The sequence below is a fragment of the Ornithorhynchus anatinus genome, chromosome 3 (genome assembly GCF_004115215.2).
Source record: "Ornithorhynchus anatinus isolate Pmale09 chromosome 3, mOrnAna1.pri.v4, whole genome shotgun sequence".
In the NCBI taxonomy this organism is placed as follows: domain Eukaryota; kingdom Metazoa; phylum Chordata; class Mammalia; order Monotremata; family Ornithorhynchidae; genus Ornithorhynchus; species Ornithorhynchus anatinus.
In genome coordinates, this window is record NC_041730.1 from 42581107 (window position 1) to 42607735 (window position 26629).

The 26629-nt window shown below is 45.0% G+C and overlaps 1 protein-coding gene and 1 non-coding gene across 2 annotated transcripts; both read right to left on the bottom strand.

Moving 5' to 3' along the window:
- Nucleotides 1-2823: 2823 nt before the first annotated feature.
- On the bottom strand, nucleotides 2824-2961 carry LOC114810507. The gene has a single exon (XR_003758206.1). It is a non-coding gene; the product is annotated as a small nucleolar RNA SNORA7 (small nucleolar RNA).
- Nucleotides 2962-3897: 936 nt separating this feature from the next.
- Nucleotides 3898-21541, bottom strand: PRRG4 (proline rich and Gla domain 4). Its single transcript, XM_001506825.6, has 6 exons — nucleotides 21421-21541; nucleotides 20594-20709; nucleotides 17583-17746; nucleotides 16112-16160; nucleotides 14979-15108; nucleotides 3898-4607 (listed from the first exon to the last, which is right to left on the bottom strand). The coding sequence occupies exons 2-6, from the start codon at nucleotides 20694-20696 to the stop codon at nucleotides 4379-4381; spliced, it is 675 nt and encodes a 224-aa protein (XP_001506875.3). The 5' UTR covers nucleotides 20697-20709; nucleotides 21421-21541; the 3' UTR covers nucleotides 3898-4378.
- Between the last annotated feature and the right edge of the window lie 5088 nt (nucleotides 21542-26629).

Consider the following 26629-nt stretch of genomic DNA (forward strand, 5'->3'; position numbering starts at 1 on the left):
TTTTTTCTCATAGCGTGAGCCCTCCTTGGCCGACCTGCTTCAAAGAAATGTAGAGCCATTTGTACAGTGCTGCCATTATTCTGAAAACACACAGCACTGAATGTGTAAGTTTCGGCTCCACTTGTTGCCAAACAGAATTCAACTGACATCTAAAAGTGTTAATTAGGACAAGGAGGTTTAAGATAAATATGTTTAATACAAACACTAAGCAATAAATATTTGGTTTTTAAACAGTTACAAATTCAAGTTTATTACACAAGTATAAAATGTATATGATAAGAAATTATCATTAATATTGCATATAAAAATACAAAGTCTGCATTTCATAATGGATATGAGCTAGGATATTACTACAATGGAAGAAAACACATTTATTTAGCAATTTGACAAGACACGGAGAATTGTAAGTAAATGTTTTTAAAAAGGAATCCAGTAAGTTTTTAAGTACTTACTATTGCAATAAATAGACACAAGTCAAATTATAATGACTTTTTAAAAGAACTGCACTATCAAAACAATCCTGTTGTTCAACTTTCAATTTCCTAGAGAATAAAATTAAAGACCAAGTAGTAGGCATACTGTAAATTAGACCATAACGAAAGCCTTTGGGAGATACAATTAAATCTGATATATACTGATATTTATGTTTTTTCTCTGAATTCTGACAGCAGGTTTTACTTTTAACATGCTGTAGCATTCCTGAATGAAGTTTGAAGGAAAAAGACCTATTCATTATACAGTTTAGAGTATCACATCATAAAGATGTTCTAAAATTATAATTGTAACATGACCACTAAATGTGAAAAAGGAATTAGCTTTGTCATTCAAGACAATAAGCATACTGGTATTGGCTACATCACTGTCAGGTGAGTAAACTAATCCTTGGAAGAACCGGATTAGGTATTTTGGCTACCAAAGGGTAATTTAAAGCAGTTGAGTAGAAAAATGGAAGGAAATGGAAAATTAACATGAATGATCTTGGCACATTGCTCTGCCCAGTGCAGAGGCTCAGTACTGTTAATAATGCTGATGATCTACAAACGATCACACACACGCACACAGCTTCCTTATGGGCAAGAAAGCTGCCATTTTTCTATTAGGAGCTGCATAGTCAACTAGAACAGTGCATCTCCCGCAAAATAGGTGCTCGTTAAATGCTATTACTACCAACTACATATACTCATATGTGCATATACTGGCATACTTTCTGTGCAGGCCTTCCTCTTACTCAAGTGGGGCAAATAGAAGAGTACAGGAGTAATTAAAGAAATGGTCCCCTGTTGCCATGGTCGTGGCTCCCACCCTAAAAAGGAGCCACCATATAAGCAGGATATGATCCATTATAATTTACCTTTAAAAGTCGTCAAAATTTTTAAGTTTCCCACAGAAATTCTTCACAGTCAACAATCAATCATTCAGTAGTAATTACTGAGTGCTTACCCTGTACAGCACACTGTACTGAATGATTTGGAGGTTACAATCGAATATTAATTCCATATACTGAGTGAGACCAATATTTCAAATCAATTTTATAAACACTAAACATTTTAGTTTATAGTCTGATAAAAAATGAGAATTAATGTATCCTCTCACCCTGGGAATGAAGGGTGAGAGGAAGTGAGGAGGGCCATTTGGGGTTCTTAGTGTTTCTGCCAGTGCTACTAAGGTGAGCTTGGTTTCCTTAGCACCAGGGAACTCACTTGAAATATAAACAAAAAGCCACACAACACACGAACATTTTTGAGGCATAACAAGAACACATGCAAAAGATCCCCAAATCAGAGTGGTCTTTCCAATTAAATACTGGACAGAGATGGTGGTTTCTTCAGCTTGTAAACCTTTTCAATTGGTCTTATCTCCCAGTTTACGCTCTGCATTAATATCCACAAGATTGAGCTCAAAGAGATACTTAGCTTTCTGAAAACCTGTTAAAATCATAACTAACCATTTTATTGTCAGACCCAACTCTTCGTCATTGACTATTTTTCCATAATACAGTCAACTTGTGATTTAAACAAAACAAAAAAAAAGGCTCTAATTTGTACAAAAAAATCTTGGCACCAAGATAGATCTAATTGGCTGGCCGACATTAATGTACAGCTGACAACACTGGAATAAAAATAGTACAATGCAAATTTATAAGCAGTACACATATGCTATTAAAACATTTTAATTGGATGAAATATTTTTCAGTTTCAATGATCCAAGTCTTTTCTTTTACATTTAGGAGCATACTCTACATCTACCACTAATTATTTTTAAGGATAATCAAATTTAATTTTTAATTCAGTAGTCTAAGTGCTCTACAGCAATAGTTTCCTATCAAACATATGTTGCTTGGAGGAAACACAGTCTTTGGAAAACAAATTTGACCTCTTATTTTCTGAGACGTTGGAGATTATGTTTACATATGCTTTAGCGGGATGTGTTTCAAAAGTTTCAAATTTGTAGCTTTTCAAATTTTGGCCAGGTTTGGGAAATTCTTAACCCTGGAATTCAGTGTCAAGGTACCAGAAATTCATAACATAAATGAGTCAGTCTGGTGGTAATGATACAGGCAGCAGAATTAGGGTTCTAGTAATGGATCGGCCACTTGGTCTTGTCTTATGCTGCTTGCGTTGTCTCCGACACATAGTGACTCCACGGACGCATCTCACCCAGAACGTCCCGCCTCCATTTGCAAACGTTCTGGCAGTGTATCCATAGAGTTTTCTTGGTAGAAATACGGAAGTGATTTACCACTGCCTTCTTCCATGTAGTCTACTGGAGTCTCCGCCCATGACTCACTCCAATGCCACTGCTGCGCTGCACAGGTGAGTTTTGACTTGTAGAAGATTGCCTTCCACTCTCTAGCCACTGCCCAAGCTGGGAATGGAATGGGTAGGCCTCTGTTTGACTCTCCCTCCCGTAGCCGAGACTGGTAGAGTAGTGGAAACTCTGCGGGTGCGATCCTGAGAGGGGACTCACTTGGTAACTTGGATAAATCACGTAACTCTGTTTCTGAATGAAATTACAAATACTGGCTCTCTCCTATTTACATCAAGGGACAAAGTGATAAAAATTACATAGTGATTAAAAAAACACTAAGTATATCACTATGTACAATTTACAATGTTATTTGAGTTGTGTAAAAAAGGCACCCCAAAATTGAACGCCTTAGTAGTAAACTATTTTCAGATGGGCAATGCAGGTAGTTGAAAAGATGATTACATGCTTTAGTCTTTAGTGACTAAAGACCCACATAAAGGTTCCTTGGGAAATGAAGATTAAAACTCAAGTGATTTTGATTTAAAAAAAAAAAAAAAGGTCTCAAGAACCCAGTCTAGTCTTGGGGATTTTAGGACAACAAAGATACAATGCTTTCTTAACCTAATTCACTGTTTTTTAATCTAAGAGGTCTGCCAAATATGAAAAAAATGCTCAATTAGAATGGGATTTTATAGTTTTAAATAACTAATAGCACTACTTGGGTTTACAAGGGACAATTAAATGGATGTGGATTGTTGTCTCATGCCTATAAAATCTCTGTAACTTTACCAAGTGGAAACTTGGCTAGTGATTGACTTATTTAAGGAAGGCTATTTTTCACTCTACTTTTCAGGGCTATGCTACTGTTTGACCTCACCCTGGAAAGCAGTGTAGCCTAGTGGAAAAAGCACAGGCCTGGGAGTCAGAAGACCTGGGTTATAATTCCAACTCTGCTGTTTACCTATGTGTGACCATGGGTGTCATTTAATTTCTCTGTGCTTCACTTCCCTCATCTGCCAAATGGGGATTCAATACCCGTTATCCCTCCTTCTTAGGCTGTGTACCTATATGGGACCTGATTATCCTGTATCTGTGCCAGCGCTTAGTTCGGTGCTTGGAAAATAATAAGCACTTAACAAATACCACAATTATCTATCTACATACATACATACCTGCATATAGTTTATAATATGTATATGTACACACATATGTAGTTTGCTCTTTTATGTCTTTGCCAAGAGTTGGGCACCATATTTGTGTAAACGGATCTGCTGATCTCACTAGCATCACTCATGGAAGAGTCCAAAAATGGTAATAATTTACTAGATTTAATGGTTGTGAGAGATTTTGAATTGTAAAAAAACTCTTGTCCTATAAATCATCAGGTAATGTGCCCAATTCTTCAGCGCTCTGAAGGATTGTAAAGCTGGATACACGGGCTTATGTATACGGTCAAAGTTTTCACAATTGAGGATACAGTGGTTAGCTGGTTTTCAATATCTTTGGTCCAAGAAATCCAAGGGCGTTTAAGTCACATGCCCTTTAAAGTATGGGAAAATTAAAACTGTACGTTTTCAGATTCTTCAACTGAACATCACCTTAACGCAAAGCCGAAGCAGTAATACTGGAGTTAGTGCGCTGGGAGTGACATTGACTTTTTAAAAACCTGAAACCCCTTAGCTGGCCCAGGATAAGGTGGAGGAGGGATATCATCTTTTCCAGCCAATGCCACTGCTTGTTCATATGATGGTAATCCTGAGTCCTCCAGGGAGAGAGGTGAAGAAGTTAAAGAAATTTCCTCTGGCCTTCTGAAGATGATCGATGGAGAGTGTCTAGACCTCGTCACATATGCTGAGGAACTACAAAAAATGAATCAATTAGGGATAGTTGATATCTATTTTTACAATGAGAAGGAAATATTTCACTAAACAGCTTCTACTTCAGCACAATATATCTTGTATGATAAAATTTTAGCTTCCTTTTTGCCAGAAACCTTTTCCTAAACCTAATTCTTACACAACTTTGGAAACAATTGTTAGGGTGAAATACTCTCTTTCCTCTTCTGCTGGTAGTCCATTCACAATAAAATGTGTTTTCATTATGCATTTTGGACACAATGCTTTTATGGAACTTTCCCCAACAACACGTGTCTATCGGGAGGGTACATGATACTGTGTTGGAAGAAACAGTTGAGCACAAGCATGCAACATCAAAGTGGAAGTTCTACAATGCTCCCTTTCCTGAGCATAGATTCATCAAGAATGTAACCACCATGCTAGACAACTGACCGAATATTATTCATCTCATAATTTTTAAAGTTCTCTCCATTTCCAGAACCAAACAAAATATCTGGTATTGGCAACTTCAGCTTCCTGGGTGTTCTTGGGCCCCCGTCACCATGGCCTAGCAAAACTGCAGTGTGACCTTAAAGTTAGAGCACGGGCATGGGAGTCAGAAGGAACTGGGTTCTAATCCTGACTCTGCCCACTTGTCTGCTGTGACACCTTGGGCAAGTCACTTGACTTCTCTGTGCCTGTTACCTCATCTGTAAAATGGGGATTAATATTGCGAGTCCCATGTGGGACAGGGACTATCCAACCTGATTACCTTGCATCTACCTCAGTGCTTAGTACAGTGACTGGCACATAGTAAGCACTTAAATGCCACAATCATTATTATTATTATCCTTACCACCCAGGACCATCGCCAGCCCTTCTCCATACTTTCAGAATGACCCCACCTTGTTCTGCCTTCCACCCCCACAGTGGGAGTGAGAACAGCATCTGTACCTTCATCATCATCCTCATAATAAGCACATTGCATTGGATATAGAACAGAAGACCTCATATAACCTCGGGAAAGCTAGTGTCAGTGTAGCCATTACTGGTCGCTCTGAATCTCAAAGATAAGTTCAGCAACTTTAGTTACAGCTCTCTATTGACTTTCCATTTTAATGTTTTAGTGTTTCATTGCTCCTGATTTCTCTGTCTCCAGTCCTCTTCCAACCCCCAACCACCTAAATCATAGACTGTGAGCCCCTCAAGGGACAGGATCTGTGTCTAATTTCCACCTGTCCACTCTTAATACCCTACTCTGTGCACCTTATAAATACTCTTACCACTCATTGGGTCCAAACTGTTTATCTTGTATCTATCCAGAACTGTGTACTGTGCCTTGTATGTAGTAAATGTTTAATAAATATTATTATTAACAGTCCACTGATTGATGGGATGGACTCCACTGAAGTTAAAAAAATCCCATATACATTTTGAGAAATTATTCCCACCAGTCATGGTATATAGTATATAGTTAATAATCCTCTCCTTTTGGAATTGGAATGGAAGTAGCAGGATTTAAATCTCAAGTTTTCTCCAAACCTCATTTTAGCTAGCAGTTACCACCTCCTCCACCATTTTTTTTTAAGCGGATCTGCTAATATGACAATATTAACCGACAATGTTTGAGTCTCACCATCTTTCCCCTTCCTGAATTTTGAGTGAAATTCTAACCACTTTCAGCCTTTGTCCTGAAATATTTCCTTTCTCCTCACCCCAGCACAATTTTATCCATAATGTTTTCACATCCCTACAACACCTCACAGAAGGTCAAATTGTGATGAAGTCCCAGAACCTCATTCTTCTGAGCCATAGAGAAAGTTGTAGGATTCACTAATGCCAATTCTTCAGGCAATGGAGGGTGAACGAGACACTGTTAATTTTTCAGTTCCTGTCCCTTCTGGGTCCCTGCTTAAACCAATGATTGGAAGAAGCTGTGGGAACTTGATGCTCTACCGATCAATTCCTATACTATTTTGGATCAATCCAGGAATCCATTGAGTGGGAGGAGAGAGGAATGCCAGAGCTGGGGCTCCCCAGCTACTGTGTCACTGCTCCACAATTCAGAAAGTTGGGTGGAATTTTGTTTTTCTCTTTCTCTCTCTGTATTTGTTAAGTTCTTAGTATTTGCGAGGCGCCGTACTAAGCACTGGTGTAGCTACAAGCTAATCAGGCTGGACATGGTCCATGTCCCACAGTGGGCTCACAGTCTTCATCCCCATTTTAGAGATGACGGAAGAGGCACAGAGAAATTAAGTGACTTACCCAAGGTCACCCAGCAGTCAAGTGTAAACCCGTCAATGGGCAGGGATTGTCTCTATCTGTTGCCAAACTGTACATTCCAAGTGCTTAGTACAGTGCTCTGCACATAGTAAACGCTCAATAAATACTATTGAATGAATGAATGAAAGTGGCAGAGCCAGGATTAGAACCTAGGTTCTCCTGACTCCTAGGCCCATGTTCTAGCCACTAGGCCACACTGCTTCTCATGGGCTCTCCTAGTCATTCATTCATTCAATAGTATTTATTGAGCACTTACTATGTGCAGAGCACTGTACTAAGCGCTTGGAATGAACAAGTCGGCAACAGATAGAGACAGTCCCTGCCGTTTGACGGGCTTACAGTCTAATCGGGGGAGACGGACAGATGAGAACAATGGCAATAATTAGAGTCAAGGGGAAGAACATCTCGTAAAAACAATGGCAACTAAATAGAATCAAGGCGATGTACAATTCATTAACAAAATAAATAGGAATGGAAATACATACAGTTGAGCGGACGAGTACAGTGCTGAGGGGATGGGAAGGGAGAGGGGGAGGAGCAGAGGGAAAGGGGGGAAAAGAGGGTTTAGCTGCGGAGAGGAAAAGGGGGGGTGGTAGAGGAGTAGAGGGAGAAGAGGAGCTCAGTCTGGGAAGGCCTCTCGGAGGAGGTGAGTTTTAAGTAGGGTTTTGAAGAGGGGAAGAGAATCAGTTTGGCGGAGGTGAGGAGGGAGGGCGTTCCGGGACCGCGGCAGGACGTGGCCCCGGGGTCGACGGTGGGATAGGCGAGACCGAGAGACGGTGAGAAGGTGGGCGGCAGAGGAGCGGAGCGTGCGGGGTGGGCGGTAGAAAGAAGGGAGGAGAGGTAGGACGGGGCAAGGTGATGGAGAGCCTTGAAGCCTAGAGTGAGGAGTTTTTGTTTGGAGCGGAGGTCGACAGGCAACCACTGGAGTTGTTTAAGAAGGGGAGTGACATGCCCAGATCGTTTCTGCAGGAAGATGAGCCGGGCGGCGGAGTGAAGAATAGACTGGAGCGGGGCGAGAGAGGAGGAAGGGAGGTCAGAGAGAAGGCTGACACAGTAGTCTAGCCGGGATATGACGAGAGCCCGTAGCAGTAAGGTAGCCGTTTGGGTGGAGAGGAAAGGGCGGATCTTGGCGATATTGTAAAGGTGAAACCGGCAGGTCTTGGTAACGGATAGGATGTGTGGGGTGAACGAGAGAGACGAGTCAAGGATGACACCGAGATTGCGGGCCCGAGAGACGGGAAGGATGGTCGTGCCATCCACGGTGATAGAGAAGTCTGGGAGAGGACCGGGTTTGGGAGGGAAGATGAGGAGCTCAGTCTCGCTCATGTTGAGTTTTAGGTGGCGGGCCGACATCCAGGTGGAGACGTCCCGGAGGCAGGAGGAGATGTGAGCCTGAAGGGAGGGGGAGAGGACAGAGAGGACAGGGGTGGAGATGTAGATCTGCGTGTCATCTGCGTAGAGATGGTAGTCAAAGCCGTGAGAGCGGATGAGTTCACCGAGGGAGTGAGTGTAAATGGAGAACAGAAGAGGGCCAAGAACTGACCCTTGAGGAACTCCAACAGTTAAAGGATGGGAGGGGGAGGAGGCGCCAGCAAAGGAGACCAAGAATGACCGGCCAGAGAGGTAAGAGGAGAACCGGGAGAGGACGGAGTCCGTGAAGCCAAGGTGAGATAAGGTATGGAGGAGGAGGGGATGGTCGACAGTGTCAAAGGCAGCAGAGAGGTCAAGGAGGATTAGAATGGAGTAGGAGCCATTGGATTTGGCAAGGAGGTCACGGGTGACCTTAGAGAGAGCAGTCTCGGTAGAGTGGAGGGGACGGAAGCCAGATTGGAGGGGGTCTAGGAGAGAATGGGAGTTAAGGAATTCTAAGCATCGACTGTAGACGACTCGTTCTAGGATTTTGGAAAGGAAGGGTAGTAGGGAGATAGGGCGATAACTGGAGGGGGAAGTGGGGTCAAGAGCGGGTTTTTTTTAGGATGGGGGAGACGTGGGCATGTTTGAAGGCAGCGGGGAAGGAGCCATTGGAGATTGAGTGGTTAAAAATAGAAGTTAAGGAAGGGAGGAGGGCAGGGGCGATGGTTTTAATAAGGTGAGAGGGAATGGGGTCCGAGGCGCAGGTGGAGGGGGTGGCACTTGCGAGGAGGGAGGAGATCTCCTCTGAGGATACTGCAGGGAAGGATGGGAAAGTAGGGGAGGGGGTTGTTGGGGGGGAGGGGAGAGGCGGAGGGGTGACTTTGGGGAGCTCAGACCTGATCGTGTTGATTTTCGTGAGGAAATAGGTGGCCAGATCATTAGGGGTGAGAGATGGGGGAGGGGGAGGAACAGGGGGCCTAAGGAGAGAGTTAAAGGTCCGGAACAATCGGTGGGGGTGACGGGCATGGTGTCGATGAGGGAGGAGAAGAAGTTTTGCCTGGCGGAGGAGAGGGCAGAGTTAAGGCAGGAAAGGATAAATTTGAAGTGTGTGAGGTCGGCTTGGTGCTTGGACTTTCGCCAGCAGCGCTCAGCACTCGAGCATAGGAGCGTAGGAGGCGGACGGAGGAGGTGATCCAGGGCTGTGGGTTAGTGGAGCGAGAGCGGCGGAGGGAAAGGGGGGCGAGAGAGTCGAGATGAGTAGAGAGGGTGGAGTTGAGAGCGGAGACCTGATCGTCGAGAGTGGGAAGAGAGGACAGGGCGGCAAGGTGAGGAGAGATGCTTTTGGAAAGACGGATGGGATCGAGAGAGCGGAGGTCTTTGTGGGGCAGTAGCGAAGATTTGCAGGGGAAGGGAGTGTGAGAGATGAGGCAGGTGAGAAGGTTATGGTCAGAGAGAGGGATTTCAGAGTTGGTGAGGGAGGAGATAGTGCAGCGATAGGAGATGACGAGATCGAGGGTGTGACCGAGTCGGTGAGTGGGCGCGGTATAGTGGAGGAGGAGGTCGGCAGAGTCGAGGAGGGATAGCAGGCGGGCGGCAGAGGAGTCGTCGGGTACATCCATATGGATGTTGAAGTCTCCAAGGATCAGAGTGGGCAGAGAGAAGGATAGAAGGAAGGTGAGAAAGGGGTCAAGGTGGTTGAAGAAGTCGGAGGTGGGATCGGGAGGGCGGTAGATGACAGCGACAAGTATCTGGAGGGGGTGGTAGAGGCGAATGATATGGGCTTCGAAGGAGGGGAAGGAGAGGGAGGGGGGAGGAGGGATAGTGCGGAAGCGGCAATAGGGCGAGAGGAGGAAGCCGACGCCTCCTCCCTTACCGGTGAGTCTGGGGGAGTGGGAGAAGGAGAGGCCTCCGCTGGAGAGAGCAGCGGCGGAGACCATGTCTTCGGGAGAGAGCCACGTTTCCGAAAGGGCGAGGAGGAGGAGAGAGCGGGAGAGGAAAAGGTCATTGATGAGAGGTAGCTTACCTGTAATAGAGCGGGGGTTCCAGAGGCCACACTTGAAAGTAGCTATGGGTGCAAGGGGGGGAGGGACGGAAGGGCGGGGGGAGGGGAGAGTTTGGATGGGAAGGAGGTGGCGGGGCCCTGGACGGGGAGAGGGGGATGAGGGGTAGCGGTGGGACAAGAGGACTGGGATGGGGCGTGGGTGGGGAAGAGAGAAGGGGGGAGCGGGTGAGGAGGGGGTTTGGTGGGGGGAAGAGTAGGGGAAGGGGGAAGGGGGTAGCGCTGGTAAAGTGGGGTTCTAGGGCAGGGGAGGGGAGGGGGGGTAGGAACCATTTGAACAATGTGCCTGTCAACTAATTTGGTGTGAGCTGCCAGGGATGAAGCTACAACAGCCATTGCCTTAGTTATCTGGCCCATGGGGCTGTCATCAACATTATGGTATTTGCTAAGTGCTTAATATGTGTCAAGCACTCTGTATTAAGCGCTGGGGTAGATCCAAATTAATCAGGTCAGACACAATCCCTGATCCAAATGGGGCTCATGGCCTAAATAGGAGGGAGAAAATGCACTGAATCCCCATTTTATAGCTTATGAAACTGAGGCACTGAGAAGTTACATGACTTGCCCAAGTTCACGCTGCAGATAAGGGGCAGGGGTGAGATTAGAACCCAGGTCCTCTGACTCCCAGACCTCGGCTCTTTCCACTCGGGCACAATGCTCCTCTTCCTGCTTTTGTTTCTTTCAGGTTCTAAGTAGTTGGCCCTGAACTAGTCAGTATTACGGGGAGAAACCACAAGTGGGAAATAACTAAATTTCCCTTGTTCAGTAACTGGGACTAGGAACATCTCATCATTCTCTCCTGCCATGCAGGGCTTTCACTCCTGCCCTGCCCTATACCAGAAGGGCTGCAGTGGACTCAAGCACTTAGTACAGAGCACTGCACCCAATAAATGCTCAATAAAGACCAGTGATTGATCTATCTACTGACTGAACTGTGGCAGCCTGGAATGCCTTCCCTCCTCATATCAGACAGATAATTGCTCGCCTCTACTTCAAAGCCTTATTGAAGGCACATCTCCTCCAAGAAGCCTTCCCTGAATAAGCCCTCTCTCTTCTTCTCCCACTCCCTTCTGCGTCACCCTGACTTGGTCCCTTCACTCATCCTTCCTCCCCATACCCACAGCACAAATATATGTATCTGTATTATATTTATTTATTTATGCATATTAATATCTCTCTCCTCCTTTAGACTCTGATCTTGTTATGAGCAGGGACTGTGTTGTTGTATTGTACTCTCCCAAGCCCTTAGTACAATGTTTTGTTCACAGTAAGCTCTGAATAAATACAATGAATGAATGAGGTGCCTTCAACATTTGAGACCTTTGGGAAATCTTTGGTTATACCTGGATTCTAGATAATTGGGGTGGCAGCACGATAAGACCCCCACTGGTCCCAGATATCTGGATATGTTTTTATGTTTTTTTGGTTTCTACTATCTTCATTTTCCCTTGTGTATGTCACCAAACTCCTCCCCAATCATTCTGAGACAGGTAGCCCTGAAAGGACAAAAGGAAAAGGTCTAATTCTCACCCATGTATTTTTAGCAGAGTGCTTTGCACACAGTAGGGCTAAATAAAAACAATTACTACTACTAAGAAGCCGAGACAACTAATCCCAGTAGGTGTCCATAGGGCCAATTAAAATTTTCACAATCAAGGAGCGATTTTTCTCTGCCAGCAGATCGTTTTGATTTTTTCCTGAATAAATAGCCGTGCTTTCTGGACCAGATCTACAAGAACTACAGAATCAATCGAACTTAATAAGTGCTTACAGTGTGCACTACACTGTTATAAGCCCTTGGGAGAGTACAATGAAACAGAGTTGGCAGACGTGCTCACTGGCCACAAAGAACTTACAGTCTAGACGAGGAGTTAACTTTCCTTTCCCCTCCCTATTTCCACACTCTTGATAGTTTCTTTAGGATGCAATGAAATAATAATTGTAATAATAATTATGGTATTTGCTAAACACTTACTATGTTCCAAGCACTGTTCTAAGTGCTGGGGTAGAGACAAGGCAATCGGGTTGTCCCATGTGCATCAGTCTAAAGGTAAGACAGTAGATTGGAAGTCAGAAGACATTCGCTTCACCTCTGGGCACCGCCACTGTCTACGGGGTCATCTCAGGGAGTAGCTGTGACTCATTCCCCAACTCCCCATATGTAACACGGAAAACCCCATCTGTCCTCACCCTCCATGTTTTCCTTACATAGGCAGTACTGTGAATCATACTTTAAAACATCCGTAAGAAACTTCTGAGCCTGAATTGATTACATTTTTTTCCTTGTTTTTAATTTTGTCTGCATTTCGGTGAAATTTGGATCCCTAAAAAGAGTACCTTTAAGCACCTTGAAGATAACCAATTAGCTTAATTTTTTAAAATGCCCTTTATAACATTAGCATATTCTCAGAATATACCATGTATGAGGCAGAGCCTTTGAGTCTGCAGAAGAGAACTGAAGCCAGATGGCAGCCAGCTGGGCTGCCTGTCCCATGTCCTCTGTTCATGTGAGGGGGCACTTACGACATCCTATGGGTTCCAGTACCTAAGCACTAACTCCTTTAACTATCCTTTTTCTAGAGAAACAGCGTGGCCTAGTGGAAAGAGCATGGGCTCTTTTTCCCAGCTCTCTCTCCCTTATGCGTCATCTGTGCACCTCTGTCTGTGACCTTTGGACACTTGACAGTCTCTCCACCCCTAGCCCCACAGCATTTTTTGTACATATTTTAAAATTAAATATTATAAAACACTTATTTATTCCTATGTCTGTCTCCCCCTCTAGACTGCAAGCTTGTTATGGGCAAGGAACGTGTTTTCTAATTAATAATAATAATAATGTTGGTATTTAAGCACTTACTATGTGCCACGCACTGTTCTAAGTGCTGGGGTAGATACAAGGTAATCGGGTTGTCCATGTGGGGCTCACAGTCTTCAGCCCCATTTTACAGATGAGGGAACTGAGGCACAGAGAAGTGAAGTGACTTGCCCAAGGTCACATAGCTGACAAGTGGCAGAGCTTGGATTAAAACCCACAACCTCTGACTCCCAAGCCCTGGCTCTTTCCACTGAGCCACGCTGCTTCTCAATTCTAATTCTGTTGTACCATACTCTCCCAAGAGCTAAGTCAGTGCTCTGCACAGAGTAAGTGCTCAATAAATTTGATTGACTGATTGATGGGCCTGGGTCTCGGAGGACCTGAGTTCTAATCCCACTCTGCCGTTTGCCTGTTGGGTGAATTTGGGCAAGTCACTTAAAAGTCTCTCTGCTTTGGTTTCCAGATTTGTAACCTGAGGATCCCAACCTGTTCTCTAGATTATGAAGCCCTGTGGGACAAGAACTGTGTCTGACCTGATTAACTTATATCTATCCCAGCACTGAGACCAGTAAGTGCTTAACAAATACATTATTTACTCACATAATTATCTCTCTTTTCATACAATTTTTATAATATTAAAATAGGGGTGGGATTATTAAATTGGCCATTTAAGAATTAAGTCTAGCAATAAGGGGAGCAGGAGAAAAAAGAGGAGGAACAAAAGGTGAGGAGAAGGAAGACTAAATTAAGAGGTCACCTGAGTCTTCCGTTAGCCTACTGTACACTCCCACCCGCTGAGTTCGTTTGGTAGAAAGTCAATGAATTAAACCCTCCTCCCCCATTCTCCTCTTCCTCCCTAGGAGCACTCTTACTATTATGTGTTAACTCAAATAATATTTCATTTACTCCTCAAAAGTTGGGGGGGGTCAATTCAGTGGTGACGGAAATTATGCGAGTAAATATGGTAGTTCACATTGGTGAGAAGCAGCGAGAAGCAGCGTGGCGCAGTGGAAAGAGCACGGGCTTTGGAGTCAGGGCTCATGAGTTCGAATCCCAGCTCTGCCACTTGTCAGCTGTGTGACTGTGGGCAAGTCACTTAACTTCTATGTGCCTCAGTTCCTTCATCTGTAAAATGGGGATTAAGACTGTGAGCCCCACGTGGGACAACCTGATTCCCCTGTGTCTACCCCAGAGCTTAGAACAGTGCTCTGCACATAGTAAGCGCTTAACAAATACCAACATTATTATTATTATTGTTTCAGGGTTAAGATTAACCAAAGTTCTGATGCTTTCACTGCAGCAGGAAAGCAATGAGAATCAGTTACAGATGGCAGAATTACTGACCATCTTCTCTGTAAACCTGTGACTTCAGGAACATTTTAATAATAAGGAAGAGACATTTTCATAGCATCCTCTCCAGTTTTATTTCTGCCACAGTTGTAAAATGGGCTAAAAGTCAGCCCCGACAATGTCAGGTGGGGAGGGGACATAATCTGAGAAGGCAATAAGCACTTGAGTACTCACTGTCCTTGGCCCATCAGAGCCTTATTCTGCACCTACATGTTCTTTGTGAAAATATTCCTTGCCCCATTTTACTCTTTCCAATAACTATTGCAGGGGGAACTCTGATCTAGTGAATTGACAGGTCTGCATTCTTTAACTGACACTGCTACTAACCATATGTTATTAGGCAATTCTGTAGTTTGGAAATATGTAAGAAAAAAGAGCATCACAGTGAAGAACGGCACAAAACCATTCCTTTTGTACTTTCTATATATGGTATTTTTTCTCCAGAATCAAAGGTTTATGCTAATTAGGTTTTACCGTACTCAATTTTAGACCATGGTGAAAAATAATGTGAAAAATAACCGGTTATGGAACTCACCTTGAATGCTGTCCTGTACGTTTGGTGATGCAGAGATAGTAACCAAATAACCCAGTTATTACCAAAAATACTCCTGCAGCGATTAAGCCAGTCAAAAGTCCCATAACATCAATTTTCTTTCTTTTGCCATCTTAAAAGAAATCATTATTAGAACACAACTTGTAAAATAATATAAATAAGAAGAGGCAAAGAACTCTCTTAATTTACTCCAGTGACTAACATCAAATCTAAACGTAAAAAATATCATCTTTTAATAACTCTTGGTTTAGCTATATTACTCCTAAATGGACTCTCAAAGAAGAAAAGAAACTAAAAAACAAAAAAATGGGCCTAGGAGTCAGAGGACCTGGGTCCTAATTCTGGCTCTGCCACCTATTTTCTGGGTGACCTTGGGCAAGTCTCTCAAGTTCTCTGTGCCTCTGGTATGTCATCTGTAAAATGGGGATGAAGACTGTGAGCCCCATGTGGGACAGGGACTGTGTCCAACAGATCGGCTTGTATGTACCCCAGCGTTTAGTGCCTGGCACATAGAAAGCAATTGACAAATACCATAAAAAAGTAGGAATCATTCTGGCCAGTTTACTAATCATCAAACACGGTAGACAGAAGTGATAATTCACCTTATATCCAGTCTTTGGTAGCAGAAACAAAAACAACTGGAAAATCCAATAGACCCTAAAACAACTAGAGATGATGTGCAAAAACAAGAAGAGCTCCCTCTCCTAAACGTCACTTAATTCAGCCCAGTAGTCAACATTTACAATTCCATGGTGTAGTAATGGTGGGAAAAAAAAACTATCAATTGGTCAGACGTTGTGGAGTCCTCCCCTAGTAACCTACAAGTCTAGACTCACCTTGCCTCCCACTCCACATTTGTCAAGAGCTGTCCAGAAATATATTTCCATCTTCTACTCTCATTCCCCAGCTATCTCACCAAACTTGCTTCTCTTTGTTGGGAAGTCATAAGACAGAAGGGGGGTAACATTCATATACCTCAACGTATAATTAAAGAAGTCTCTTTAAAATTAAAGGAATATTGAGCAACAACACATTCACGGATTGAATGCTAGTTACAAAATTTTCATTTGATTCCCCGAAGAAAGAAACAAGACTTGTCCCGGGGCTCATCTTACCTGATTTTGCACTGGGTCCATTTGGTGAATAATCCTTCCAAAATGATATCTATAAAAATAGGAGAATTTTAAGTTTATAGTACATCCTAATCCCATTAGCAAGCTAGAAAGAGATATAATTGGGCAGAGGGTCTCACGAAAAATGGGGATATTATGGCTCAGTGACAACCTGTGGGGAGCGGGGTATTGTACAGAAATCAATCTGAAATGGTATTGATGGATCTGAAAAAAGGAGACTAAAGCTCCCTGTGGGTGGAGATAGCATCCACCAACACCACTGTACTGTATTGTCCCAGGAGCTTAGCACAGTGCTCTGCACGGGGTAAATGTTCAAATACCATTGATACCATTTGTAGATCGAAGAGAGGGTCTATTCAGTAAACAAATGATACCAAATTGGACCGGGTTACACTAGAATTCAAAGTGACACCAATAAATGAGAGAAATAACCTATTGAAACCACGGTGAAGTTGAACAGGAGTTAGCGCAAGTAGTATATACTTGGGATAAACAGCAAATTACCCAGTGGTGGGACAAGAGAGTAAAAACAAGTCCAGTAAGGGTTATAGAGAGCCATAACGAAATATAAATTTAGCATTGTCATTTGAAAAGTTAACATGCAACCAGCCTGTATTAACAAGAAGATTACATGCAGGGGGCCAGGAAATATTGCTTTCACTTTACTTGGCATCAATCCGATCAGGAGAGGAACCTAGAGGAGGGAACGTGGACCCAGAATTCAAAATGATTTTTAGTTTATTATAGGGGGAGACAGGCCAAACCAGCAGCCATCTCCAAAGTGGACAGGGCAAGAGGAAATAGGCTTAAATTGAAATGAGAGTTTGGTCAAACAGGAAGAAGTTTTTACAAATAGGATTAGCAATCATATGTGTAAGGGCCAGGTTTAATTGTATGTCTGCCTAAGGAAGGGGCTAGCCTGATGATCCTTTAGAGATTGGACATCTCAAAACAGAAGGATTCATGCAGCCAGGTCAGTTAGCCCTGGTTGAAGGCTTGAAAACAACTAGATAACTGCAGATAAATTGACTTAAAAAAATTGTAACAACTTAATAGCTCTGTCCAAACCTAAGACACTTCTATGAATTGGAGTATTTTACCTAGAGATAATAATTTATTATTAGTAATAATAAAAACTAAAATAATAATAATTGTAGTATTTGTTAAACACATACTTTGTACCAACCACTGTTCTAAGCCCTGAGGTAAATATAAGATAATCAGGTTGGACACAGACCTGCCCACATGGGACTCAGAGTCTAAGCAGAAGGGAGAGCGGGAATTAAATCCCCATTTTAGAGAGCAGGAAACTGAGCCACTGAGCAGTTAAGTGACTTGTCCAAGGTCACAGAGTAGGCAGAGTCCGGATTATGACCTAGGTCCTCTGAATCCCAGGCCCGCGTTCTTTCCAGTAGGCAATTTCAACCAATTCAAAGAACAAAATCAAAATTACCGTCTTATCATTATCTCCAAAAATTTCCCTAGCTTCCTCATAGCTGCACAGTTCTTCATTGCATTCTCTTTCTAAATCTCCAGGAGTGAAGAGTTCAAGATCAAATCTGTTATAAAGGAGGCGTCGCTGAATGAACATGTTGGCTTCTTCTTTTGGTGTAAAGACTAATGAAGAAATACAAAGAGGCTTAAAAACAAAAGTTTAAGGGACAGAATCCCACTGCAGTGAACAAACAAAAAAAGCAACTGGAATTCTCATTTGAAAAACTCCAGGAAGGTTCCTACCTTATTAACTTTTGAAATAACTAGTTCCATTTGAATTCTAACAACTTACTTTTTCTGATGTGGCAGATGTTTTCATCTACATACTACAACATACAGAAGTGTAAATACTTCACAGATAACACGCCTGTTAACCTGCATGATACTGTTTCTATATACACACATTTCCAAAATCTGGAGAGAAACCTTTATATTTTTAGACAATTTTCAAACCAGCCAAAATGAGGACCATTCTGAAGTCCATTTTCAAAAACGCGATCCTTGAGGATTAGAAATGTCAATTTTCATTACCTTCCCCCAGAAAAACAAGTGACTTTTTTCCACTTAAATGTTTCCAAAGGGTTTTACGTGGTCTGATTAGAGCTTAGTACAATGCTCTGCAGATGGAAAGCACTCAGTAATTACGATTGATCAACTGACCCATCCCAAACCTTTAATGGAAATAACACCAGGCATGACGCAGAGGTTAATTGAAGCCCGGAGACTGACTGACTTTTCCAAGACCAAGAAGCAGCGGGGTCTAGTGGATAGATCTGGGGCCAGGGAGTCAGAAGGACCTGGGTTCTAATCCCCGCCTTGCCACTTGTCAGCCGTGTGACCTTGGGCAAGTCACTTAATTTCTCTTTGGCTCAGGTACCTCACCTGGAAAGTGAGGATTAAGACAGCCCTACATGGGAAATGGACCGTGTCCAACCTGATTATCTTGTACCTATCCAGTGCTTATTACTGTGCCTGGCACGTAGTAAGCACTTAATACCAAAAAAAGCAAAATCAGAGATCTGAGGCAGGAACTTTGCTTGGATGGGACTCCGCAGCACAGTCTCAGACTCACGCTTGTCCTCACCGATCCTGTTTAAACCAGAGAATTTAAAGTGATGGTTTGTCTAACCGTTAACCCCTATTAAAGTAAAAATCTGGCAAAGTAACCAGCATGCAGAAATCTCACAGACACTACCTCAACCCTAGTACAGTGCCTGGCACGGCGCTGAACAAATACGACGAAGAAATAAAAAAAAGTACACCCCATTATAACCGTTTGGGCAGCAGCAGCTCCAACAAGTGCTTCAGAAAACCCGGCAGTAATAAAAGTGGCGGCAGCTGCAGCTGGAAAGGGTTACAAGAGAAACTACTTCTGCTGCTGAACCTCCCTAGAATTTGTACCTCTGCCAAGAATACAGGAAGGCACCAGCTTCCAGGAACCAGCAAAGATGTAGTTTCTCTTCTCACCTGCTACTGCTCCTCCATTCCCTCAGCTCCAGTTTTAGGTAATAGTCCTCTAAGGGTTTGAATGGGGGTGTGTGTATTTCAAGGGAATCCCTAATGTTTAGGGGTACTGTTCCTAATATCAGGGTAAAACCACTGGACTTGTGCAGATGACATGAGGCTGGGAGCCTGGATATATACTTTCAGTTCCTGGCCTACCTGACTCACGCAGTTGCTAACTTTTCGGTCCTTCCTGTAACATGAGACGCTCTCCAGCCTAACTCATGAAGAAACTTTTGTGACGCACTACTTCCTTCAAGAAGCCTTCATTGACTAGCCAAAATAGCCCCCCCTCCCAGCTCCCGTCTGAGTTGTGCTTGGATATATACCCTCTAAGCACTTCAACTCACTTCCTTTCATATCCTTACACTCTATTTCTCCTATCTGCAATGTATTATTTTAATATCTGTCTCCTCCACTATATTTTAAGTCTCTTTAAAGCAGAGATTGTGCCTACCGACTCTATGGCATTGTACACTCCCAAGCACTCAGTACATGTGCTCTGCACACCATAAGTGGTTGATAATACCACTGGTTGATTGCGATTCGATTAGGTAACACCTAAAGAAAGCTGCTGTGAGTTTCTTGAGGAGACAATGCGTGTTCTGTACCTCCAGTCTCTGAGACCCATGAGAAACGGGGTGTAACTGACATGATTAGCTGGTGTCTACTCCAGGCTTATTACAGTGACTGGCACACAGCGAGCACTTAAATACCACCATTATTACTGTAAAACATTACAAATAGAATAAAAGACATTCCCTGACTACTATTTCAGCACTACAGTCAATGTTCATCCCACACTGAGCCCTTATTGTGTCCAGGGCACTATGTATTAAGAGCTTGGGAGAGTCCACAACATAGTCGATAGGCAGATTCTCTGCCCACAACGACCTCCAAGTCTAGAGGAGGGAGACAGCGTGGCTCTGTGGAAAGAGCACGGGCTTGCGAGTCAGAGATCGTGAGTTCTAATCCTACTCCGCCACTTAGCTGTGTGGCTTTGGGCAAATCACTTCACTTCTCTGTGCTTCAGGGACCTCATCTGTTAAATGGGGATTTACACTGTGAGCCCCATGTGGGACAACCCGATTACTTTATATCTATCCCAGCAATAAGAACAGTGCTTGACACATAGAAAGCGCTTAACAAATACTATCATTGAGATTATTATTATTATAAATCAATCACGGATTTATTTCTGATTATTATTATTATAAATCACATAAGTGCTAGTGCTGAATCCAAGGGCAGAGTATAGGTGAGAAAAAACACCCTTTACCTTTTAAACTCCTTTAAAAGTAATACAGAGATTTTTTGGGGTAAAGGAAAACCCTAATAAACCCAAGGGGCTTCTCCCTATCGGTGGCCGCGGGCGAATTTTGCGGCAGAATAGCTAATTTCCAGTGGGCCGCGCTGCCAGAACTGGCTGTATTCCAAAAGAGCTTTCTCCTGAAATGAAGTTCTTACCTCCTTTTGCCGCCTGGTTGGCACCCTTCGGCTTTCTTGTGCAAGGAGGAAATGCCAAGGTGAGGAACGGCAGCTGGAGGAGGAGGACCAGAGGAACGAACATAGTCCGGCGGCGTCTGACGAACAGAAACGGAAGATCAGAAAGTCCAGGCTCAGTCGATAAACGGTAGCTACTGAGCTCTTACCGTGTGCAGAGCACTGTGCTAAGTGCTGGGGGGGTGGGGAGTACACGACACCAGAGTTGGCAGAGACGTTCCCCGCCCACAAGGAGTTGAGAGTCTCGACCCCCTCCGAGGGGCAGAGCACTGTTCTAAGCGCTTGGGAAAGTTGCAGCAGACGCGATCGCCGCCCACGAGCAGCTGGCAGTGTGGAGCCCCTTCGGGGGGGGGCAGGGCACTGTACTAAGCGCTAGGAAGGGTGCGGTCGAACAGAGTTGTCAGACACGTTCCCCCGCCCAGAAGAAGCTGAGAGTCTCGACCCCCTCCGAGGGGCAGAGCACTGTCCTAAGCGCTCGGGAGAGTTGCAGCAGACGCGATCGCCGCCCACGAGCAGCTGGCAGTGTGGAGCCCCTTGGGGGGGGGGGGGCAGGACACTGTACTAAGCCCTTCCTAGGGTGGAATCGAGCCGCTTGGGCAGACCCGGTCCCCCCCCCAGAAGCCGAGCCTCGGTCCTAACAGGGACGGGCACCGGCGGGGAGTCCGGCGGCCTTGCCCCCCGGGCTGGGGAAGCCCCCTCCCCTGGAGGCGTCCATCGCAGTCCCCCAGTCTCCTTTGGAGCCGGAGGACCGGCTGCCGTCCCGGGCACCCGGAGCCGCCGACGCGTCTTACCTCTGCCGCCTCGGAAATGGGTCCGTGTCGGGGAGCCGCTGCTCGGGGGCCCCGAGGGCCGGGTGCGCCGAGCTCCGGGCTGTGCTGAGCGCTCCGTCCGTGAGCTCAAGGCGCGGCTCCTCTCCACCTCCTGCAACGGCGACAGGCGGGGTCAGGGGAGGGAGCAGCCCGGGGTCCCGCCCCCACCGCGATCCTCAGCGCCTCCAAGGCGGGCGGGGGCGTCCAGCCCACTCCCTCACCGGAGTCGAAATGAAGACGGCTTTTGTCCTCCGGCGGGTTGAAACGGCTCCATCGGGAGGCAGAAACGCAACGCCCTCCCGGCGGGATGAAAGAAGCAGCGTGGCTCAGTGGCCAGAGCCCGGGAGTCCGAGGTCATGGGTTCGAATCCCGCTGGGTGACTGTGGGCAAGTCGCTTCACTGGGCCTCAGGTCCCTCATCTGTCAAATGGGGATGAAGACTGGGAGCCTCACGTGGGACAACCTGATGACCCTGGATCTCCCCCAGCGCTTAGCACAGGGCTCTGCACATAGGAAGCGCTTAACAAATACCAACATTATTATTATTATGGGTTCCACGTGTCAGCTGGGTGACTTCGCTTCTCTGGGCCTCAGCGACCTCCTCTGTCAAATGGGGGTTGAGACTGGGAGCCCTTGACAACCTGATCACCTTGTATTCATTCATTCATTCAATAGTATTTATTGAGCGCTTACTAGGTGTAGAGCACTGTACTAAGCGCTTGGAACAGAGACAGTCCCTGCCGTTTGACGGGCTTATAGTCTAATCGGGGGAGACCGACAGACGAGAACGATGGCAATAAATAGAGTCAAGGGGAAGAACATCTCGTAAAAACAATGGCAACTAAATAGAATCAAGGCGATGTACATTTCATTAACAAAATAAATAGGGTAATGTAATAATTCATTCATTCAATAGTATTTATTGAGCGCTTACTAGGTGCAGAGCACTGTACTAAGCGCTTGGAACAGATAGAGACAGTCCCTGCCGTTTGACGGGCTTACAGTCTAATCGGGGGAGACGGACAGACAAGAACAATGGCAATAAATGGAGCCAAGGGGAAGAACATCTCGTAAAAACAATGGCAACTAAATAGAATCAAGGCGATGTACATTTCATTAACAAAATAAATAGGGTAATGTAATAATTCATTCATTCAATAGTATTTATTGAGCGCTTACTAGGTGCAGAGCACTGTACTAAGCGCTTGGAACAGATAGAGACAGTCCCTGCCGTTTGACGGGCTTACGGTCTAATCGGGGGAGACGGACAGACGAGAACAATGGCAATAAATGGAGCCAAGGGGAAGAACATCTCGTAAAAACAATGGCAACTAAATAGAATCAAGGCGATGTACATTTCATTAACAAAATAAATAGGGTAATGGAAATATATACAGTTGAGCGGACGAGTACAGTGCTGTGGGGATGGGAAGGGAGAGGGGGAGGAGCAGAGGGAAAAGGGGAAAAAGAGGGTTTAGCTAATAATAATAATGTCGGTATCTGTTAAGCGCTTACTATGTGCCGAGCACTGTTCTAAGCGCTGGGGGAGATACAGGGGAATCAGGTTGTCCCACGTGAGGCTCACAGTTAATCCCCATTTTACAGATGAGGTAACTGAGGCACAGAGAAGTTAGCCCCCCCAGCGCTTAGAAAGGTGCTTTGCACAGGGTAAGCCCTTAAACAAATACCATCATTATTATTAAAGGGGGAGACAGCAGAGCAGAAGAGGAAAAGACATCATCAACATAAATAGAATCAGGGGGATGTACATTTCAGCGTGGCTCAGTGGCAAGAGCCCGGGCTTGGGAGTCAGAGGTCATGGGTTCGAATTCCGGCTCCTCCCTTTGTCAGCTGGGTGACTGTGGGCAAGTCACTTCTCTGGGCCTCAGTTACCTCATCTGTAAAAGGGGGATTAACTGAGCCTCACGTGGGACAACCTGATTACCCTGTATCTACCCCAGCGCTTAGAACAGTGCTCTGCATTCATTCATTCAATAGTATTTATTGAGCGCTTACTATGTGCAGAGCACTGTACTAAGCGCTTGGAATGTACAATTCGGCAAAAGATAGAGTCAATCCCTGCCCAATGACGGGTTTACAGTCTAATCGGGGGAGACAGACAAAAACAATAGCTATAAATAGAATCAAGGGGATGTACATCTCATTAAAAAAATAAATAGGATAATAAAAATATATACAAATGAGCAGATGAGCACCGTGCTGAGAATGTAACCCGGCAGCTTCAGACTGGTTTATTTTAAATTAAATATATATATATATATATATAAATTACACATAGTAAGCGCTTAATAAATACCAACATTATTATTATTATGGGTTCGAATCCTGACTCCGCCACTTGTCAGCTGGGTGACTTCACTTCTCTGGGCCTCAGTGACCTCATCTGTCAAATGGGGGTTGAGACTGTGAACCCTTGACAACCTGATTACCTTGTAGCCCCCCCCCCCCAGGACTTAGAACGGTGCTTTGCACATAGTAAGCGCTTAACAAACAAATATCATCATTATTATTAAACGGGGGAGACAGCAGAGCAGAAGAGAAAAAGACAACATCATCAATATAAATAGAATCAGGGGGATGTACATTTCATTGCCCCGCGTGGGACCTGATTACCCTGTATCTACCCCAGCGCTTAGAACAGTGCTTGGTACATAGTAAGCGCTTAACAAATACCAACATTATTATTAACAAAATAAATAGGGTAATAATATATAGAAATGAGCACAGTGCGGAGGGGAGGGGGAAGGGACGTGGCTTCGTGGAAAAACCCCGGGCTTGGAGTCAGGGGTCACAGGTTCTAATCCCGGCTCCTCCCCTTGTCAGCTGTGTGACTGGGGGCAAGTCCCTTCACTTCTCGGGGCCTCAGTTACCTCATCTGTCAAATGGGGATTAAGATGGTGAGCCTCACGGGGGACAACGTGATTACCCTGTATCTCCCCCAGCGCTTAGAACAGTGCTCTGCACATAGTAAGCGCTTAACAAATACCAACCTTATTATTATGAACATTATAATAAGGTTGGTATTTGTTAAGCGCTTACGAGGCAGCTGGCAGTGTGGAGCCCCTTCGGGGGGGGGGGGGCAGGACACTGTACTAAGCGCTGGGAAGGGTGGGGTTGAACAGAGTTGACAGACACGTTCTTCCGCCCTCAAGGAGCTGAGAATCTCGACCCCCTCCGAGGGGCAGAGCACTGTTCTAAGCGCTCCGGAGAGTTAATAATAATGTTGGTATTTGTTAAGCGCTTACTATGTGCCGAGCACTGTTCTAAGCGCTGGGGTAGACATAGGGGAATCAGGTTGTCTCACGTGGGGCTCACAGTCTTAATCCCCATTTTACAGATGAGGGAACTGAGGCACAGAGAAGTTAAGTGACTTGCCCACAGTCACACAGCCGACAAGTGGCAGAGCTGGGATTCGAACTCATGAGCCCTGACTCCAAAGCCCGTCCTCTTTCCACTGAGTTGCAGCAGACGCGATCCCCGACCACGGGCAGCTGGCAGTGCCGAGCCCCTTCGGGGGCGGAGGGGCGCAGAGCACTGTGCAAAGCGTTGGGAAGAGGGGAATCGAGCCGCGTGGGCAGACCCGTCAGCGCTGGCAAAGATCCCGGGTCAACAGGATGTCCCACGTGAGGCTCACAGTTAATCCCCCTTTTCCAGATGAGGTAAACTGAGGTACAGAGAAGTTTCTAAGCGCTGGGGTAGATACAGGGTCATCAGGATGTCCCACGTGAGGCTCACAGTTAATCCCCCCTTTTCCAGATGAGGTAAATTGAGGTACAGAGAAGTTTCGAAGCGCTGGGGTAGATACAGAAAGAGCACGGGCTTTGGAGTCAGAGGTCATGGGTTCGAATCCCGGCTCGGCCACTTGTCAGCTGGGTGATTTTGGGCAAGTCACTTCACTTCTCGGTGCCTCAGTTACCTCATCTGTAAAATGGGGATAAAGACTGTGAGCCCCACGTGGGACAACCTGATTCCCCTGTGTCTACCCCAGCGCTTAGAACAGTGCTCGGCACATAGTAAGCGCTTAACAAATACCCACATTATTATTATTATTACAGGATCATCAGGATGTCCCACGTGAGGCTCACTTTTAATCCCCCTTTTCCAGATGGGTGACTGAGGTACAGAGAAGTTTCGAAGCACTGGGGTAGATACAGGATCATCAGGATGTCCCACGTGAGGCTCACAGTTAATCCCCCTTTTCCAGATGAGGTAACTGAGGCACAGAGAAGTGAAGGAACTTGCCCACGGCCACATAACTGACAAGTGGCAGAGCTGGGATTTGAAACCATGACCTCTGACTCCCAAGCCCGGGCTCTTTCCAATGAGCAACACTGCTTCTGTAGTCAGTCCTGCCTAATGGATGAAAAGGGGGACACTGGGACCCAGAGAGGATAAATAACGCCCAAAATAAACGCTGTTCGGGCCGGGAATCGTCTCTGTATTACTGTATTTTCCCAAGCGCTTAGTACAGTGCTCTGCACCCAGTAAGCGCTCAGTACACATACGATCGAATGAGTGAAAATAAATAAAGAGATAAGCTTGAAATAGTTCAAGCAATCAGGTTAATAAATGGATCACGCTTTCACTCTGCCAGAAGGCAGTCAGAAATAACCATGCACGGTTTAATCGGAACAATAAATTGATTGTGTTTACACCAATGGAGGTGATAGAAGTGTTCCAGTGGAATCAAAATAGTAAACTCATTGTTCGATTGAATATGTTTACATTACACTAAAGGAGGTGATAAGAGATTCCAGTGGAATCAAAATAGTAAACTGATTCTTTGACCATTTATTACACTCATGGAAGAGATAGAAATATTCCAGAGGAATCAAAAAGGTGAAAGAGCCTGGGCTTCGGAGTCAGAGGTCACGGGTTCGACTTCCGGCTCTGCCACTTGTCAGCTGTGTGACTGTGGGCAAGTCACTTAACTTTTCTGTGCCTCAGTTACCTCATCTGTAAAATGGGGATTAACTGTGAGCCTCACGTGGGACGACCTGATTACCCTGTATCTCCCCCAGCACTTAGAACAGTGCTCTGCACATAGCGCTTAACAGATACCATCATTATTATTGTTCTACTGAAGATTCACATAGACACAGTGCATAAAAATAAATGTGAAACTACAAGAGGCAGTGGAAGGGTGGATAAGTTTCTGCGTGCCTGCATAT